Raw genomic sequence first — 21,228 nt, 5'->3', positions numbered from 1 at the left:
AAATTTAGAGTATTTTCTTCCTTGCTTTTTATGACAAAGTGTGAAAATATCATCTAGGAGAAAACTCAGGAGGAAAGTGAATTGCATAAGGGCCATAGTGTGATAAACTTACCTGTTATGTCACGATACAGATATTGTCACATTTAATGAAATATGCATCAGTCATGGGTTTGCTTTAAAATGTGTGGCCAAGCTAATACGGGGAAAAATGCAGAACATACACCCGAGTTCTCCTTTATTTTGTGTTTTTCTCACAAATGGAGAGAACAGTTGTCCTTGTGCCCACTCCACAATTCCTTTGAAGCGAATTTTTTTTAATGATTTGTATGTGTAGTACAGCTAAGACATAAAACATTAGTAGCAGAGACATAAGTCCAATATTGTTTTCAGTACAGGTAGAGTTAAGAAACTCTAGTTATCTATGCAAAAGAGCCATTGAGCTCCAGGACTTTCAAGGTCGCAGAGAGCTCTGTCTTCTGAAGCTTGTTATCTCAATTGTCAGTCACTATATTTTATTTTTCTCTGCAGAGAAGGGATCAAAAGTTCACTGGCCTGCTCTGTAAAATCATTTAAAGTGCTGAGTAGTGTGTGAACTGCAAACATTAGAGAATGATGCAATGTTATAAAAAAAAACAACTATATCTGAAAATAAAAAATGAGAATATTTTCTTTGCTACTAATGTTCTAGTAATTATCCGTACTACACAACCAATTCATTTTATCATAATTTTTTTTCGCTTCTGTGTCTCTTTAAAGCCCTCCTGTCTGTGTTGGTAGAAATATTCGGGTCTTCTTCAGCTCTGCTCATTGCAGTGCCAGATTGTGGATTTTACTTGCTGACTCTCCAGATCTCGCAGGGTTTTCTCTTGCTATTGTACTGAACAGAACCATTGCAGGAATGGAATAGCACTGAAGTAATTAAACTAAATTGAACTATTTGATCTCGGCCATTAACTGGTTCTGGTGGATGTTAATGGTGACACCACTGAACCTCTCTAATGGCTCTCAAATAACTATTAAGTCATTTTGCATAAGCCATTATGACTTATTGGTTTTAAGGTCCCTTTGAAATGTTTGTTCAACCTGATGTAGTTCAGTAAATGATTCTGAATTGCACTTAATCTTGAACTCTGTGGCCTGCTTTCACACTGCATTAAATGTAGATTTATGCTGCAGGAGAATTATGCTATTGCTGCGCTCGGATATAGCAGAATTTCAGCGGCAGCAGCGCCATTGTGTTGTGGGAGAAGTGGATGGGGGGCCCAGGGGTTTTTAAAGGGCTTCTAGGCTTCCTAATCTGTCATTTTCTCGCCTTTTATGTTAGTAAGATCAGCAAAAGCAAGTTCGTTTTTTGACAAAGACACAATTTTTCTTTAAGAATGCCAGACAAGCTTTTAATGGCTTTCAGGAGAGTGTTGTGTTTTCTGGGCTTTTGCTATCTTTTGCAGGAAGTATAGGGAAAGCCTGGGCTTTCATTGGCTTTGAAAGCCAGCAAAAACCATTGAAAGCCACTCAAATGCCTTCTAGAAGCTGCATGTTGCTTTTGAGATGAGACGCTGGGATCAACTGCCAGGCTTTCATGAAAGCCTTCAAAAGCTTGTCCTAAACGCTCCCATTCACTTGCATGGGACAGTGGGACAGTGGTAGATCCACTGCATTTAATGCTAGCAAAACATCTGTGTGAACTAGCCCTTCATTTAATTCATATAATAAAAGAAATTCAAATTACAACTTATCTATGTAAGGTAAAATATATCTTCCATAAAAGCACAATGTAGACATAATTTGAAATCATCCCAATGTAGAAAAATAATTTGAAATCGGCTCCAGTATATATTTTCAAGCTGTGCAACAATCCTCTTCCTCATCCTCACTCATTTAGTTGACTCCAACTCTTCATGACCATTTGAACTTTTGCATGCCAGATGTGCCTGCCAATTATGTCCGCTTTCAGCTGTTGCATTGGCATGTTCATAGCTGCTTCACTTATACTGTCTATCCATTTTAGCCACTGCTGTCCTCCCCCAATTTCTCCAAGCATTAAAGAACTTTGGATTGGGGGGGCCTAGAGCTGCGCAGCCGCACTTGCGTCTATGTGGACTGCGCAGCCGCGGCAAGCTCTGGTGGCCATTTTACTTGAGGCATGAGAGCCCGACCCGGGCTGTGAGTTCGGGAGCCGGCCCGGGGGGGGGGGCGATTAAACAGCGGGGCCCGGTGGAACTACACGGAGGGCGTGGATGGCACCCTCCGTGGATTCAAATTTGATGCAGGTACTGGACTTTTTGTTTGTTTTCGCCTCGTAAGTCCTTTCTCCAAAGATTTCTCCAAAGAGTCCGGTCGTCTTCCTATGCTTATTTCTTTTAAGTGTTGACTGGATTGATCTTTTGGCAGTCCAGGGACCTGTCGGTAGCTTTCACCATACCCACAACTCAAAAGCATAATTTTTTCTGTGCATGACCTTTATTTATAGTCCAACTTTCACAGCCATATGTACAATAGAAGAGATGGACCGCACTTATTTAAGCTGATCCAAACTTTATTGAAAGCGTATCATGAGTCACATCAAGCTGACCTGTTTTGGTCTCAAAGGACCTTAACCATAGCTATTATTAAGGTCCTTTTGAGACCGAAACATGTCAGGTTTATGTGACCCATGATACGCTTCCAATAAAGTTTGTATCAGCTTGATTAAGTGCGGACCATCTCTTCTATTGTACATATCCATTGGACTCAGTCTCCAGGTATCAGAACTGTTCTTTACGGGAAGTGATCGGTTTCTTTCTGCAATTTTCACAGCCATATGTTACTACTAGGAAGCCCATACACACTACAAAGCTGACTAATTAGCCTCCAGATGTTGGTGTGAGTGAGCAGTCCCTAGCTCCACCTCCCTCGCAGATTACTGTAGTCAGAGCAGTTATTGCCCTTATTTGACATTCCTCCTCTAGAACGGCTGTGAGCTTCCTCACAAACAATGCGTACGCCTTCTACCACTATTTTTAGTCTGCAAAAATCTGAGGAAATTACAGTATTTTATACATTCTTTCTAAGTTAAGGGCATCTTGTGTTGTGCAAAATTTTAGTTCACTTTAAACGACCACGATTACAAACTGTGAAACTCAGATGTACAAATGCATATAAGGACATTTTTTTTTTTTAGTAATTAATTTTAATGCATTTTGAATGTAATTTTTTACTTTTTCGCTACAAACACTTTGCTGGAAGTGTTTATTTATTTTTAACAACGATTTTTCATTTCGTTGTTATGAATGAACATGGCCTCTGAGCAGGGTTATGTCCATTAATTCCAGGCACTTTGATTGGCACGGGGAACACATGTTCCCTTTTACCAATCACTGCTATGTAAATCCCGCCGTGAACAAGAGGCAGGAGCACGTGGTTATTGATCAGTTGTCCTCATTAACAGGCAAAAACTTGCTAATTTTGATCAGATCTATGGAATCGATCATTTTTTTTTTTTTAGATGGATCCTATCAATCTGAGCGAATTGGTTAGCATAGTTTTGTCAATGGGCATGATTGATCATTTCTGATGGATTACCATGACAATTGGGGACAATCGATTGGCCGTGGGACTGTATTGTTAGTGGGCATCTTAAAGAGGCTAGCACTCTTACCTTACAGCTCCTTCATGCCACTGTGGCCTCTGGTGCGAGTATGGTTGATGTGAACCAGCAAGAAAGTCCAAAGGGAAATTACTCTAACGTGATAAGTTGCACAGCACCCACTTAAACTGCTAGGTTTCAGATAGATTGCAGTAATAATACACTCCCATTATTTGGCCAATTAGAATGCTCCAAATTGTAGATGTTGCTGTGATTGGAGAACTGTATGGACTCACCTCAAACATACTAGCTCCAGGCCTTTTCCGGGGAGCGGAAGGCGGTGTGGTCTCTTCTGTGGAGTGGGGGATGCTGTGGTCGCGGCAACTCAGCTGGCGATGGTAACAGAGCTTTGGATATTGAGCAGCTTGGTTGGCGGGTGGTAGGTGGGTAACGGGAGAGTTTCAGACACATGATCATTTACGGGCCAGTCAGTTACCAACTCTGACACCCACTGATTCTTTCAGAATCTTTATGGAGGTTAACATTGAAGGCCATGCGAGACAAAAAAAAAAAAAAAGTGTAATGGAGTACATACTTTTGTTACTAATGGCAACCTTTGGCAGGCTGTGTCCTCTTGGCCATTATAACTCCTGTTAGTAGGCCCAGACTAACACGAGTCAGAGACTCAGAGACTTTGAACCGGAAATAAGGACTTGTGTGCATGCGTAGTAGCCTCTCCATAGTCACGCTGTTAGGGCTCTTGGTGCTTGCTCATGACTATGGGGAGACTACTGTGCATTCGCGAAGGCCATTACTTCCTGTTGAAAAGTCCTGCATAGTACTACTCGGAGCCTACTAAAGGGATTTATATTAGGCTAAAGGGGGATTATGGGGGGGAATAGACGACACAGCCTGCAAAAGGATGCCATTAGTAACAAAAAGTATGTACTCCATTACACATCCTTTTTTTTTTTGGTTTTGGATGTCCTTTTAATGCAGACCTCTGTGAAGGTTCTGAAAGAATCGGTAAGTGTCAGTCAGTGACTCACCTGCCTGTAAATAATCATGTCTGACACACACATGCACACATACACCCTGACCTCTACAGCAGCTGTGGGCATATTTCAATTCATCTAATATCTGATTAGTAATGGAGAGGATGGAGTAAAAAGGATTTTTTTTTTTATTCTGTTTAGATGTCACCTTTTATTTGTATCTTCTGATGCCTGTACCCCTTTATAAATTGCTTGCTGGTAATGTTTTTCTCATTTCCTGCATTTATTTTCAACTTCTTGCAGCTCATGTTGATGGCTGTTCTGAATTGCCTGTTCGACTCATTAAGCCAGATGCTCAGGTACGTGATGATATGGCTCCTTGTCACGGCACAGTCTGTGCCCTGTGCTGCATTCTAATGCTGTCTGCATTGACATTGACTTCTGACAAATGTTATACACCAAGGCTTAGCGTTGGAAAATGGCTGCTATATTATAACTCTTATGATGGGTCCTGAAATTGTAGCAGATGCAGGTTACAAGCCACACACAGATCATGAGGTGGATTTACCAAGATTCTTTCTCAGAAACCATCGTCTGTGTTGTCTTCAGCACCATTTAGGCCCCAATGACACTGGGGGCGTTTACAGCATCACTGTAAATTGCATATGGCAATGTGAAGTCTGTATCCATGTAAAGTCTATGGCAGTGATCACACTAGCAATTTCCAAAATCGCAGGTGTGGTGCATGTAGCATTTTTTTTAAGCAATGCAAAGCAATGAGGGCCTGTTCACACTAAGGGTTTGTTTGACATTTATTTTTTTTAAGCGATGGCGATTTTCAAAATCGCCCTGAAACGCTTGTGCAATATTTCTCTATGAGAAAGTTCACATCTGAGCGGTTTGTTTCCGATCCGAAAAGCACGGCATGGGCCATTTTTGAGGCGATTAAGCCTCAATGCAAGGTATAGGAAAATGCAAGACGCTAACAACATTGATGTGCAGCGATTGTGTGAGCGTTTTTAAGAATAAATGCATTATATTTATTATTTTCCGGATCAAAGAGTTCACTTCCTGACTGACATAGGGAACTGAAAAAAACGCAATTGCTGTGCAAAAGCGCTTAGAGTGCTTAAAGAGACACTGAAGCGGAAAAAAAATATCATGAATTGGTTGTGTAGTAGGGGTAATTACTAGAACATTGTTAGCAAAAAAAAAAAAAATTTTTTTTTTTTTTTTTTTTTTTTTTTTTTTTTGTTATACAGCTTTTTTTTTTTTTTTTCTTTTATAACATTGCATCATTCTCTAATATTTGCAGTTTAACATTACTCAGCATTCTAAATGGTTTTTTACAGAACAGGCAGTGAACTTTTGACCTGTCCTGAACTGTTCTCTGCAAAAGAAAAACACAATACAGTTGAGATAACCTAATCAGAAGTCAGAGCTCTCTGCGACTTTCAAAGTCGTAGAGCTCAATGGCTATTTACATAGATAACTGGAGTTTTTTAAAGGGACACTGTAGGGGGTCGGGGGAAAATGAGTTGAATTTACCCGGGGCTTCTAATGGTCCCCCGCAGACGTCCTGTGCCCGCGCAGCCACTCACCGATGCTCCGGCCCCGCCTCCGGTTCACTTCTGGAATTTCAGACTTTAAAGTCTGAAAACCACTGTGCCTGCGTTGCCATGTCCTCGATCCCGCTGATGTCACCAGGAGCGTACTGCCCAGGCCCAGTATGATCTGTGTCTGCACAGTACACTCCTGGTGACATCAGAGGGAGCGAGGACACGGCAATGCAGGCGCAATGATTTTCAGACTTTAAAGTGCTTAAGATTAAAAAAAGTGGAGTTAGACTCACTTCAAAGTCAGCCACTTACATACCTGATATTTAACTCTTTCAGGCAGAGAGAGGGAAAAAAAAAAAAAGGAACACTGCATAGTTACTTATGTGCTAGGCACTGTACATACACATGTCTATCTCATCCTGTCAAATGTCACTTCGGGTATCCTTTAACCCTAACTAATAGTACAGGGATTCCAAAAATGTATTTTAAAGTTGGATAAAGAGATACAAATCTCATCAGTTTTTCACTTCTGGTTTGCTTTGAGGTAGAATCATGACAATACATGTAATGAAAGCGAAGCCTGCCATTCTTTTTCCTCCGCCTGAAGTTAAATGTGTTCTGTTGTTTTCTAGAAAAAATGTGGAGAAGCGCACGCTCCTGGAGAACATGGAAGGGCTGTTCCTTGCGGTTGATGAAATTATAGATGGAGGGTAAGAGACATCTTGATGTCTTTCCTGAGCTGCCATGTGTGACGTGCAATATACAGCGACATCTGTGCTTCCCCCGTGCTTAAGATGTCATCAATAGGCAAATGTATGGAGCATTGCGGGACCCCCTAGCGCTGGAGCCTCCAGTTTGGTTATTTGCCTCGGATCCGTCACTTTCTCTTCCCCTCTAATTTCCAGCTTATAAACTCTGCTCAATGTATAATACTACATTGCTTCCCTGAAGTCTTGCTCCATATCGCCTGCTGCAATGATTGGCACTTCAGTGGTTAAACAGCCGGCGCGAACATCAAGACAATTCACATTCACAAATGAAGACAGTAAAACCCTCCTGCGATTGTAAATAGAAGTGTTAATCTGGAAGTTGTACATTTTCCGTCTGTGCTTGTTTTTGTTTGAATTGTGAGAGAGCAGCCGTTACCACCATAGAGGCTCTGCAAGGAGAACAGCTCCTAACAATGTCATTACCGCCTAAGTGCCGCTATGTATCCGCGTAATGACATCATTAGGATTGATTCCATCACAGGCGTCTGCAGATTGCGCTATCGTACTCCAGCTATAACCATATGTAAGAGGAGGCTTCTCTTTAACTCCGCGCTGCCTGGGAAAGCTCGGCAGTGGGCGACTCACTTGTCTTTTCTTCTTGTTTTGCAGAGTGATTTTGGAGAGTGACCCCCAGCAAGTAGTTCATCGTGTTGCCCTGAGAGTATGTATTGTATAACCCTGTGTTGTCTGCAATGGCCAGTCAGGCCCCGCCTTTATAGTCTTCCTACATTGTACACCTTAAAGGACAACTATTACAAAAAAAATTTAAATTTAAGATGCATATGTATAAATGTATACTTTCCCCTCAGGAATAAAGTACTTTATAGTGCGGCTTACTATGTCCCTGTCACTTACAGTAGGCATTGAAAATCTGTCAGATCTGACCGGTTTTAGATTAGTCCATCTTCTCACGGGAGACATTTGTATAGATCCTCTCCAGGGTTTGCTTTTGTAAAGAATAAAGGTAGTACTGAGAATCTCCCTTGAGGAAATGGACTTAGTAAAAAGCTGACCTATCTGACAGATTTTGGATAACTCCTGTAAGTGACAGCAACATAGGAGAAAAAATTAGTTTATAGTACGTTTCAGAAATAAACAATTTTTATATGCATTTATTTTAAATGTTACAATTTTTATTTTTTTTTACCGAAAAAGGTCCTTTAAGAGGAATAGTGTGACTAGCTGCTCTGCACACCACAGATTGGTCTTTTTGTTTTCCCAGATAGTTAGGGTTGGATTACCCTTGCTTAAAAGACCAAAACCGGAGCCACAGATACCAATGTTAAAAATAGTGGCCGTCTTCACACACTTTAAAAAAAAAAGCGGATCCGCGGGATCTGGTTTGAAAAACTGAATGGAGAGTCCGGATTTGCAGGATTTTCACGGATCCCGGATACATGCAGGGGCAGTGAAAGGCAATGCAAGAACGGATCCCCTCTTCACAGGGTATTTTGCACACAAAAAACATGGGGTGATCTGGATTGCCTACTGCCTGCTTCCCCCCCCCCCCCCCCTCCCAGGTGTCCTCAGCCTGGAGCGGGTAGCAGACAGGAAGGGGGGGGCAGCGGGCACAGCAAGCCTGCTGCCATCATTTCCTCCTTCAAGCCAAAAGGAGGAAGTGACGGCAGCAAGGTTTGGAACGCTGCTATTAGGACGCAGGGGAGGGGAGGGGACGTTGCGGAGTTATGGGTAAATAATCCTTCCAATCCCCGCGCTCAGCTGCTGTCATTAATCCTCATTTGAATCACGAATAATTACTCGTGATTAATGTCAGAGATCATCCCTGCTCAGCAGTGGGACAACGTACCGTTATCTTGGTAAAAACCTTGGTCATGACTGGCAAGTTGGGGTTGACCCAAAGATCTATCACCAGAGTGGTGGTTTTTGCTGATTACTAGGCACTCTTCTATAGATACGATGCTGAGCGGTCTATGCATTTCTCTGCCTCAAATATGGAAAAATAAACTGAAGTCTATTGGACCACAGAGGAGCCTACAGTGGTATCCAGTGCAGACCTCTTCCACTTGGGGCACTGACCCTTAGGTAAACCTCAGCAGTCAATCTGGGCAGAGAGAATATTTTCCTACACTATCATTGGTCTGTTAAGCTTCATGGTATTTTTAGTGTCCTGTAAAACAATACAGAGCTGACAGCTGAAAAAAAACCCTCATTGCAGCAGTGTTAGAGAGAAGCTGAGGAGCAGAGGCGTACCTAGGGGAAATAGCGCCTATGGCAAGCACTGAAATTGCGCCCCCCTCCTCCAAACATAGGACTTATTTCTATAGTAATGCCAGATAAAACACAAAATAGTCTTTAAGAATTTTTTTTCAATTTAATCGGCTGTGTGTCACGGTAAAGTGTGCGACTAAAGTGAGTGAATTAGCTAAATCATGCATTATTGGCCATACGCTGGCCTGGTGGAGTATGATACACCTACTTAATTGAGCTTCTGTGGTGGAGAGCATTCTGCGCCTGTACATAACACTCTACAGGAGTGTGATTAAGGTCCCTACCGCCGGGCCAGCACATGCGAAGTAAAGCAGACAATTTCAGCGGATCAAAGATGAGAATCGGGCGAACGAGAGAACTATAAGGGCCCTTTTCCACCAGCGCGTTTGCGCTGGCTGAATCGCAAAGTCGCAAACCGCTAGCGATTTTACAATCGCTACGGTTTGCTTTTTAACATAGGAATCGCGGTAGGTCATTTCCACTACCGCGATTCGTTTTTTACCCGAACGCGAACGTGCGGCGGAGCGATATTTGCTGCGATTTTGCTATGCAGTGCATAGCATAGCAAAATCGCGGCCGCAAAACGTCGGGGAATCGCCGGTTTTGCGATTCAGCAATCGCTAGCGTTCAGCGTGAACGCTAGCGACTGCAGGTGGAAAAGGGCCCTAAGGCTACAGGGCCTGGATTAATTTCTGGAAGAAGCCTCAGGTAAGTAAAAGAGGTCCCATGGACAATGTTTATGGAGAAATCATGACACACATTTCCAATTTCCATAATACAGTGGGCCCCTGCTTTCCCACAGTTCAGTAGTTCTTACAAATTTCCATCCATTCTACAGCAGGCCACAGCTTTCCCACGTAATATTTGCTCTGCTGGGAAGGTCTCAGGCCAAAAGAACTTATATGGGAAAGCAGTGGCATGCTATAGAACAGAATTAAAATGTGTGAAAGCAGGGGCCTGCTGTAGTATGAAAATAGAAATTGAAACTGAAATCAAATGTGGGATGGTGTGCAGTGGCCAGCTGCTGCTGCAGAACACATTTTATAATAAATCATGACTTATGTAATGTGCATTACTTGAAGAAGAACCAAGCAAACAAAACCACCCTGATCATACCAACCTCCCTAGTCCCCACCCCCCCCCTTCCTGCAGCAGTACAGGGAAACATTTTAATGTGAGATCATCAGAACATAACGTAGATGACAGAAGGGGCTCCCAAGTCTGCACAGCAAAACAGAATACTCATATTAACAGTTCTAAAAACAGGCAGAGGTTAAAAAGCACACAGTTCAGTTCTAATTACCTTATTATTTATAACTTGCAGTTCTGTGACTGCCTCTCTCTTGCCTGCCTACCTCGGCTCTGCCCCCTTAGCACAGTGCACGTGCACAGTCACCACGGTAACGTCCCTCGCATCCCCCTCCTCCTGATTGGCTGCATGGAGCCGCCGGGGCTGATGGGGGTGGGCGGGTATTGGAGAGGAGGAACAACAGCGTGTATGTAGGCTGAGCCCGCCCCAGTGACACACACAAACAGACAACATTGTCTGTTTGTGTGTGTCACTGGGGCGGGCTCAGCCTACATACACGCTGTTGTTCCTCCTCTCCAATACCCGCCCACCCCCATCAGCCCCGGCGGCTCCATGCGGCCAATCAGGAGGAGGGGGATGCGAGGGTCGAGGGACGTTACTGTGGTGACGATGAGGAGAAGAAACGCTGAGCCCACGATACGGCAGTCCTCTCCTACTGTACGGGCTGGACTGGACGCCGGGCGTTGTATACGTCATCCTCCTACTGTATAGACTGAACTGGGCGCCGCCGCCGGGCAGTGTATATAGTAACTGGCGCCCCCTCCCCAGGTGGGTGACAATGGGCGCCTATAGCAGGTGCCCCATGTGCACCCCTGTAGATACACGTCTGCTGAGGAGGCATACAATAAAAGAAACAAATGCATACCTAAGAAGAGAGTTGCCTCTGGATCCTCCTCCTGACATTTCCCTCTACCTGGGAACCTCTTGAAGTTTGCGTCCACGCTACTCTTCATGCACGAGCATGGCGATACTGCACCTAAGAAAGTATGGCTGTGCCTAGGCACAAAGCCGCTCTTATACGAGTGACTTCAGCATTCTGTGCAGTATGACCGCACTTGTACACAACAGGGAGTGCAAACATACTCTAGAAGCTCTTGTCGGATATGTTTTAAAGATGGTGAGGGCCGGCAGGAGGTGGCAATGGTGAGGGCCGGCAGATGGTGGCAATGGTGAGGGCCAGCAGGGCATGGCAATGGTGAGTTCCAGGGTTGAGAAACCCCCTGCAAAGGAACCAGACGCTTCCCTCCTTCTTGGGTAAGGATCTAATTTTTGTTTTGTTATTATTACACCATCTTGGGTACACTTAAATCGGGCCAAAAAACACCAGATTGGGCTTTTATACATAGACTGTTTTACAATACGCTACAATGAGGGGAGCGCTAGATGGCAGATTTGCCGCCTCCACTTTTTGAAACGGGCCCCTGGGTGCCTTTTTACATCTTTATAAATCTATACCACTAAAAATTGTATTAAAGTTGCAAAACTACATTTCATATCTTTTAATGTTTTTAGAAATTGGCTCTTTAGTATTTCTATTAAATGTTAAGAAGTGACGGTTGTGTTGAATGATTTTGAATATAATATGCAGAAGTTGATTTTACAGTGAAATTATGCAGCACCAGCTGGAAATGACAATATGCTCATGTGTGGATGACAGTAGAGGAGAGCGATGCTGCCTCTATTCAGCTTCAAGGGTTTTAGACTCTTTATTACAGTGCATTTGTCTGATTGGCCCCTTTTTATAGTCTAGCTCCAGACAATTTTTTTTTTTCCTTTTAGGTCTAAAACCTCTGTCTGAGTTCTAGTTGAAAATCTATCCTCTCCCTTCCTGTTTCACTAGAACTGTTCACTAGGGATGATCAATGAGATGCAAATGGTTCTGAAATTATGCAAATTTGTATGCAAATATATTCAATTTGGAGATGGATCAAGCAGTTTAAACCCAGGTTTAAATTAATTGGTCAGTTTTCAAACTGCATATATTTTCATAACCATTTTCATCAACTCTGAAAAATTTGCATATCTTTGATCATCCCTACCAGGGAGTGAGATGTGATCTTCCTAATGGGGGACACAACCGGCAGTAAAGATATATAGGTAAGGAGGTGTTAGAGGTCACTAAGAAGTTATGCTGGCCATACATGTTTAGATTTTTGCCCAGTGATCGATTTCCCCTCTGATCTGAATCTAATCAGAGAGGGATTTAGTTTTGCCCCGTATACTGCACACAGATTTTCAATAGATTTCACCATGAAATATATTGAAAATGTATCGAACTGCAGCGTTGCACAGTTTAATACAGTGCTATGTATGGGCCAGCAATTTAACGCTGCACCCAATCAAATGAAATTTACCTTCCGATCGTGATTTCGTTCAATCTTTGCTGCAAATCAATCGAAATCCTGCTGGATGCTGCTCATTGCGTAGCAGAGAACCAGCAGATTCAATCACTGTGTACGAATCTGCCTGTAAAAATTGTGTGTGTATGGCTAGCTTTAGGCTTGCCACTAACCAAACAATTGTGATTGTACAATCTTGCCACTGTCCTATAGTATGAGCGCTTACTTAAACAACCTGTTCAAAGTATGCTCAATCTGCTGGTCCTCTAACAATCTGTAGATGTGATAAAATTGTATAATCTAGGTTGTATGTTTTGTGGTCCATTAAGGAGACCCTCCCCAACAGAGTCAGTGACCACATTAAATCCCTGTTTTAACTGTTTCCCCCTCTATCTATAACTTTCCTTGTAAAATTGCCAAGTAGAATGTGAATACAAAATACACATAAATAAGGAGCTCATGTATCAGAGATCTGTCCATCTGTATATAGTACATGCAGCTACCAGTGGGACCAAAATATTGAAGCTCCCTACTAATGTGTGCTGAACAGTACAAATTACACACAAAGGTGCGCATAAAAGCAGTAGGGCTTTGTAAACAGAACATACCCCAGCCATAACTATGTAACATGTTCCAAGTGTAAGGCCATGTTCACAGTGACCCTGAGGCTGCGTTCCCTGTGACCGCAACGGATCAGGGCAGTGGCACTGCACAGCAAGCATAAAGTCCACAGTAAAAGTGAAGCGTACTTTTCACTAACCTGTGCGTCAAGTATGCAGTGCATTACCATACCACAGCCAGTTATACTGCAACGCAAGTAACGTGTGGTAATGGGTACAATACTGCGCTAAATGTGCCGCCACCCTGTTTTGTATGTGTGTGTGTGTGTGTGTGTGTGTGTGTGTGTGTCTGTGTTTTTAATATGTATTACTCTCTGATGGGTGTACAGAGCGATGGGGTGTAGCCTTTTGCACTGTTACCCCACAGAAAAATGGCGCCATCTTCAGCGTGATATTAGTGTAACTATGGAGCATGAACAGTGGAGGTTTCCTGTTCCCTGTAAGGGCTCTTTGTTGAGGAAATATTAGAACTTTGTTGCGCTGTTGAGCGTGTAGCTGTGCCAGTGTTGAAGTGGTTAAGTGCCGTGTCACCATATGTTGTTTCTCGTACTGGCATCTGTCCCTTGGGTCCTCCACACAGCTCACTGTGAATGCCTGCTGAGAAGGCAGATTTATGAAGACCATTAGCATGCTGTTACACTGTTTGCCGTGCTCTCACAGGGATCTGTGCCCAGCTACTGGCACAGCCACCTGCAGAGCCAGCAAATGATGGAAGAGGTGTCATTGGCACTGTAGCAGAGCTGAGATCAGTAGGGTGCCTGCAAGTGTGGAGGTTAATGTGAAGGGAAGGCATAGCGAGGGAAGATGGGGTGCTTGGGGCGCTTTCTGTCTGTCTGGCACAAGGGTGTTTATACAGTCAGGCATATAGTACATGATGTAACGCATTTGTGCTATTTTTAGGGTGATGACGTTCCTCTCACAGAACAGACAGTGTCTCAGGTAAGAGTCCTTTATTTCAGGACACCATTCTTTTTAGATGTCATTTTCTTTATATATTCACTGACCGTATTGGAAGACACTGGACCAGGGCTGTAAAATTGATGAAAATGAATCTCCCTTCTGCACCCCTTACCAGAATTCAGGAATCTTGCTGAGCAGTGCAGTGTACGAGGCGTCATACTATCACATTGCATGTCAGTCTTCATCCCTTGAAAGTCGATGTACTTGATTCTTCTGTATCATCCACCATTCCATTCAATTATTTTATCGGATCCAGGGGAAATCAATTGTGTTCCATTCTGCTTGTTTGATGGAAATTAGCCAAGATCTGGTCAAATCTACCAGTTTACCCAATCGGTCAGGATGAAAAATATTGATAGATCATAATGGAATCGGCTATAGTTCACATTAATGGCATTCCACTTCTCTCACAAGAGACTCTGCAAAAGCAGCTGACAGATTGTTGCCTGTGAGCAAATTCTGCCTTGATAAAGGGGCCCTACGTGGCTCCGAAACTTTGGCTATTTGAATTTTTTTATGGAACTAATAAAGTATAACTTCGGATGTGCAGGCTCCTTACTGTATTGCATATTACATAGTGGGTGTCATCCCTCTCACCCTGCTGATGCACTCCCTTTCAGACATACTGGGTTTGATCCTGTAGTGACTGTGAGACTCAATCCTGCTGATGATTTCCAGCCACACTAAAACCAAAAATCGAATCAGAGCATGAAGGCGCAACATCGTTCAGACTCTGATCAGTGAAGGAGAATCGCATAGGATCTCACTTGTAGTGTGTTGGCCACTAGTCAGTTGACTTTCGATCAACCACACTGAAGTTGGTCGCCCTTTAAAGACAATCACTTAATCGCTCAATAGGAAATCAAGTAATTTATGAGTACTCTTAGGAGATGCAGCAATTATCTACTTACCCTATATTTATTCACCAACCAGTATGTGATAATACAAGAATGCAGTGCCTTTGCAAGGTATTCTGAACCTGTCACTGTTTGCAATGCTGCAGCCTCTTGCTAAACTTATTCATACTATTTTCTTCCCTCAAGTAAAAGTCAGTTTTTTAGTATTGTAGTTTGAGTAAGATTTTTTTTTTTTCATCTCCAATTTAAATCATGAATAAGTCACCTGTCTGTTGACAGAGTGGTGTTCCATGTTTGCCAGTTCTGTTACACCTGTATTCACTACGGGAGGTAGTTTGTTTTTTTTTACCTGTAATTATATCATCTTTCTCCTCTTCAGGTGCTGCAGTCTGCAAAAGAACAGATCAAGTGGTCCCTCCTCCGATAGTTTATCCACGATCACCTGAACTTCTCCATTCCATCATGTGAGGACCTGCTGCCCTGCCCCTAGCTTTATTTCTGTTGTCACCATAAACCACCCTCATAACACTGGCAAGCAAATCAGCCCCAAAGGCAGGCAGTATATCAATACTGTACATAGAAGTGTGTGTTTTATTTGCCTCATCTCCAAAGTGCACTAAACTAGACCCTCTGTATCTGGACATCCTATGCAGAGGTGTGGCCATTGCAGTTTATTGCTCTCCAGCCCATACTGGCATTTTAAATGGTGAAGTTATCTTCCATCTACCAAAATAAATCTAGGAAGTAGACAAGAGGATAGGGCTTCTCCTGGGGCAGTGGACTATGAATGTCAGAAATCCCACCTGAACGGTTAGAAGTCCTGCCACCTTTTATACCCCTTAGCTCCTTTGAGGCCAGAGATTATTTAGTTTACTACTGACAGCATAGAATAGCTGGGACAGAGCTGCAGTGGCCAGATCTCCATACCTGGACATTGTAGGTAGGATGTACTACTTTTTATTTGTGTGGGACAAACAACTGCATTGGTTTGTCCAAGTAATATTATCCTTTACATGTGACAGATTCTTTTGAATGGCTCTCCCTTTTCCTGGTCACATGACTTATAAGTATGAGCTCAAAGATCAGGAAGTGAGCATTCGTTTCCAAATAAACCAAGAACAATAAAAACCCTTTCGGAGCACCTGAGAGGAGGTTTCTGTTGGGTAGATTCCCTCACCTCCTATCCTCCAACTTGTGTAAACAAAAACATTTGATGACTAATACATTTCTTTAGTTAGGGGCAGATTTGCTTGACCGAGTGCTATATGGGTTTCTATGGGTACACTATAAAGCCGCACACTCTAGGGCAGTGATGACAGTGGTACTGATGTTTATCACGACCGTATGGGGAATAGCTCATGGCACTGAAATGCATTTCTGGTGAATGCAGTGTTGAGGATCCCTTTGCATCCAGTCATCTGGCCCTGTTATGTGCTGCTGGTCCAGTACACAGGATCAGTGTGTGGCTAATCTCCTGCTCTGTAGGTGAGTACATATCATGTACTACTTATGATGGCCCTAAAGCTAAAGTACACCTGACCCCTGTTGCTCCCCTGTGTGTACAAGTGCAACCGCTCTGAGCATTCCAAAGAAGAATCTGCACACATCCTGCGTGGAAGTCGCTAGACTATTCAGCAACCAATGACCACAACTGAAAATTAAGCTGCATTATTGGATGCAGGTTTTGAATAGCATAATGATGTAAAGTGTTCCCCCCCCCCCCCACCCCCCCTCCCTCCAATATAAACCACCCATTCTGCTCCACAGGAGATCAGCCACACACTGGCCTACTTATTGAAGTGCTGTCCTTTGCACTACACATGCAGGGGTCTTTATCTTTCGCATTGACTGATGGTAGAACAGAGAATTGTGTAAACCGTGGAAATGTACATGATAACCTAGTGGACCAATCCAGTGTATGCCGTGTATACTTGTACTATGTACTGCACCGAGGATGCACAGCTCAGTACTAAGGCTCTCCAGTAGTCTGGTGCGCAGCTCCTTATTGCTGATGTTGTGCTTCTTAGTGCTGCTGAAAGTTCTGTAAAATGGAAACCTCTACAATGACTAATAAACGTCTTACATTTAAGTAAATTGTATTGTCTTGCTGTTCTAGTGTGTGTGTGTGTGTGTGTTTTCTTTGTTGTGGTTTGTTGTTTTTTTAACAAAGTTCAATATTTTTGGAATGTTGGAAATACTGTATTGAGGATGCAAATAATTATTACCACTGGCTTTCTTTAAACCAAACCCAATGTGATTAAAAAACAAGTCCTCACTACAGGATGGAGACCTGAGCATAAGGTACCGGATGCTAGCGTCACTTACCAAGAACAATAGCTCAGCCACTGTTACTGCCCTGCGCTGTAATATGTAGATTCCTGTGAGCTGCTCTACAGGAGAACTCTCCTATCTATCTTTTAAATTGAGTGTAGAAACAAGAGACTAAAGCCCCATTCACACGCTCAACAACCGTCTTTTATGCAGCGCAATTATCAAACAACTTTTGTTGTGCAACAAGTTGAACAACCAATAAAGTTGCTTGCTATTGTTCCCACAACTGATAAGACTAACTGATAAGACGTCAATCCAACTGTTGAATTGATGTCTTATCAGTTGTGTGGACAATAGCAAGCAACTTTTTTTGGTTGTTCAACTTGTTTCACAACAAAAGTTGTTTGATAATTGTGCTGCATAAAAGACCGCTGTTGAGCGAGTGTATGGGGCTTAAAGTTCCATCCATTATTGTTGCCTCTCATACGATTATCTCATAATGTTCAGTTCTGGTTTGCTTTAACCTCCTTAGCGATACCACCGGCTGTCCCCAGGAGTCCCCCAGTATAATTTTTAGAGATTGCATAGTTGTAATAGCTCCAGCTAGCACTAGGCTAGCTAGCAGTGGTGGCCGGCATCCCCAGATTACTTTTGATCCCCCCCATCGCCGCTAAATACATTACCCAGCCTGGATCCAGCGATCGCACAGCTTCCCTGCACATCTCCGGTCCTCTCTATGGGGAGGATCGGGTGTGCGCATGACGTCGCAGAAAAGAGCGGAGCTGTCCGGGGAGGCTGCACTGATCGCTGGATCCAGGCTGGGTAATGTATTTAGCGGCGATCAGGGGGGATCAAAAGTAATCGGGGGATGCCGACCACCACTGCTAGCTAGCCTAGTGCTAGCTGAAGCTATTACAACTATGCGATCTCTTTAAAAATTATACTGGGGGACTCTGCTGCAAACCCGCCTGAGCGGCGTAACGCGCAGGAGGTTAATAAGTAGCAGTTCATGAAAATCTCCTTTGAGATTATGGCCCCAATTCACTAAGGTCAGTTTAAAAAAAAAAAAGCATTTGTTATTTTACAGGTTTTTTTTTCCAAATTCACTAGGATTTCCCACATGCTGTAGAAGATCAGCAATTTACTGAAAAAACATGCTTCAATTCACTAAGTCCGGCTTGGCAGTCTGTCCAGCTGTGGAGCGGGTCAGGCACCAAGCTATTGTCTTCTCTTATGCTGGGCCTACCAGTTTTTTCCAACATGTCCAATCTCTGACCGATCGTTTCGCGGCTCGATTCCAGATAGCAGTGAATGGAAAAAGATAAGAAAAACGAGTGGAAGATAAGAGAATTGACTGTGGAATTGAGCGGTGAAACGATAAAGTGCATCCCTGGCATCCCTTTAGAGGTGCATCTATGCTAACAAGAGAGAGCTCTTCTGTGTATAAGTGTACAGATATGTACATCTAAAAGGATACAGAAAAGCCTTTTTAAATGTCTCCTGCTGGTTTTCCGTTCTGAATTCTGCCCGCCAGAGTATCGGATTAAATGGGGTGAGAAGCAGGGCTGTGTGGCTCTCCCTATTGGCTGCCTGCTACCTCTGTCAGCCTTTACTGCATGGAGATTGTGAGTTACTGGCTGATCAGATCCATAGATAAATAATCAACACTTGGTTGCAAATTCTTGGCATTTCATGAGGAAAGCAGAAAAAAAAGTTTCTTCTTTGCGCTCATCCTTTCTAGTGGGCTGAAGCATGATTATGATGACATCTGTGAGCTGCAGGTCACACCTAGCTTTGCTTTTCATCCACGTGAGAGCTGAGTGATCCACTGCTGAGAGAGATGACAGATTTTCCTGGATTAACCAGACTTTTTTATAAAGTGGCATAGCAAAAGTACTCCACTTTAAGTTCATGTCCAATGCCTGCTCCCATCTATGTCCATGTATCTATACCAGCATACCTTGTAGGGCAGTGTGAGATGTTTCCTGGAGCTGAGATTAGGATGTGAAGGAGAAAACTGCATCCATACGCTTTGAAGGCGTCTCTAATGCCAACTTCAAAGAAGGGATACATTCCAAATCTGACATTTTAATGTTCTGCATAAGAGGCACTCGCAGGGCACCAGGTAACACCTTGCTGCATTCCAGATACTCGCAGCTTGGGAAGATTCATTTGCTTCTCACAAAGCCAATCTTGTCTTTTACCTATAAAACCTACTCTTGCCTTTCATGTGTGTTTCATTTGTGCAGAGCTTAGCCTGAGACTAGAAACAGGAAATCATAAAGCAAAAATAAAGTGATGAAAAAAATAAGTATGCCAGTCACTGTGTGGCCTTAATAATACAATTTATCTCTAGGTGGTATAAAACCATTAAACTATTTATTTTTAGCTGTGTGCCCTTATAATAATAATAATAATAATAATAATAAAATGTATGTTATAAGAATAGCTAAGAAGACGTTTAGGAGGTGCCCAGAATATCTCTCAACTTAAATTCTATAGTATAGAATTAATTATATCTTACCTCCAGCAAAGAACAAACCACAGGTAGAAACCATTTTAATGATGCACAACAAAGACAATGCGTTTCATGGGTAATGGCCCACTTCCTCAGGTCAATAGCAAGTACCTAAGTTAGCAGCAGTCATGAGTGTGGGCGCCCACACTCGTGACTGCTGCTGTCAGATACTCCAGCCAGAGCTTGCGCTGCCGCAGGTGAGATACGGCAGCTGGAGCTTGCGCTGTCGCAGGTGAGATACGGCAGCTGGAGTTTGCACTGCCGCAGGTGAGATACGGCAGCTGGAGCTTGCGCTGCCGCAGGTGAGATACGGCAGCTGGAGCTTGCGCTGCCGCAGGTGAGATACTGCAGCTGGAGCTTGCGCTGCCGCAGGTGAGATGCTGGAGCTTGCGCTGCTGCAAATGATACCCCTAGTGGAGCTTGTGCTGCCGCAAATGATACCCTTAGTGGAGCTTGTGCTGTCCCAGGTAAAATACTGCGGCTGGAGCTTGCGCTGCCGCAGGTGAGATACGGCAGCTGGAGCTTGCGCTGCCGCAGGTGAGATACTGCAGCTGGAGCTTGCGCTGCCGCAGGTGAGATACTGCAGCTGGGGCTTGCGCTGCCGCAGGTGAGATACTGCAGCTGGAGCTTGCGCTGCCGCAGGTGAGATACTGCAGCTGGAGCTTGCGCTGCCGCAGGTGAGATACTGCAGCTGGAGCTTGCGCTGCCGCAGGTGAGATACTGCAGCTGGAGATGGCGCTGCCGCAGGTGAGATACTGCAGCTGGAGCTTGCGCTGCTGCAAATGATACCCCTAGTGGAGCTTGTGCTGGCCCAGGTGATATACTGCGGCTGGAGCTTGCGCTGCCGCAGGTGAGATACGGCAGCTGGAGCTTGCGCTGCCGCAGGTGAGATACGGCAGCTGGAGCTTGCGCTGTCCCAGGTGAGATACGGCAGCTGGAGCTTGCGCTGTCCCAGGTGAGATACGGCAGCTGGAGCTTGCGCTGTCCCAGGTGAGATACGGCAGCTGGAGCTTGCGCTGCCGCAGGTGAGATACTGCAGCTGGTGCTTGCGCTGCCGCAGGTGAGATACTGCAGCTGGAGCTTGCGCTGCTGCAAATGATACCCCTAGTGGAGCTTGTGCTGGCCCAGGTGATATACTGCGGCTGGAGCTTGCGTTGCCGCAGGTGAGATGCCCCAGCTGGAACTTAGACTGCAACAGATACCCCCATGATAGCGTGTGGCAGGAGGGGGGCTGTGTTTTAGTATGAATCGGCGGCACTAGCACAAATTCACCCGACTGTAAATGGGGTGTGTCTTTACGATAGTGTTCTCAGATGCTTTACATTGCAATGCACAGTAACAATATGTACTGTGAACAATAACGTGAAAGACAATGTACTTTTGTGTTACCATGCGTGTCACACACGTGTGTGATGCGTCATAACTTCACAAGGGTGAAAGGGCTCTTATTCGGAC

At 43.9% G+C, this 21,228-nt stretch overlaps 1 protein-coding gene across 1 annotated transcript in view; it reads left to right on the top strand.

The window, feature by feature from the left end:
• Positions 1 to 17,078, top strand: part of COPZ1 (COPI coat complex subunit zeta 1) — a 64,126-nt gene extending 47,048 nt beyond the window's left edge. Inside the window, exons 5-9 of the mRNA XM_068267166.1 lie at positions 4,864 to 4,919; positions 6,752 to 6,829; positions 7,499 to 7,550; positions 14,068 to 14,106; positions 15,364 to 17,078. Of these exons, the coding sequence (XP_068123267.1) occupies positions 4,864 to 4,919; positions 6,752 to 6,829; positions 7,499 to 7,550; positions 14,068 to 14,106; positions 15,364 to 15,411 (273 nt within the window). The 3' untranslated portion in view covers positions 15,412 to 17,078. The remainder of the gene's footprint in view (positions 1 to 4,863; positions 4,920 to 6,751; positions 6,830 to 7,498; positions 7,551 to 14,067; positions 14,107 to 15,363) is intronic.
• Positions 17,079 to 21,228: the final 4,150 nt, after the last annotated feature.

Source organism: Hyperolius riggenbachi, chromosome 2 (genome assembly GCF_040937935.1).
Source record: "Hyperolius riggenbachi isolate aHypRig1 chromosome 2, aHypRig1.pri, whole genome shotgun sequence".
Taxonomy (NCBI): domain Eukaryota; kingdom Metazoa; phylum Chordata; class Amphibia; order Anura; family Hyperoliidae; genus Hyperolius; species Hyperolius riggenbachi.
The sequence above is the reverse complement of the archived record's forward strand: the minus strand, read 5'-3'. Positions and strand labels throughout refer to the sequence as shown.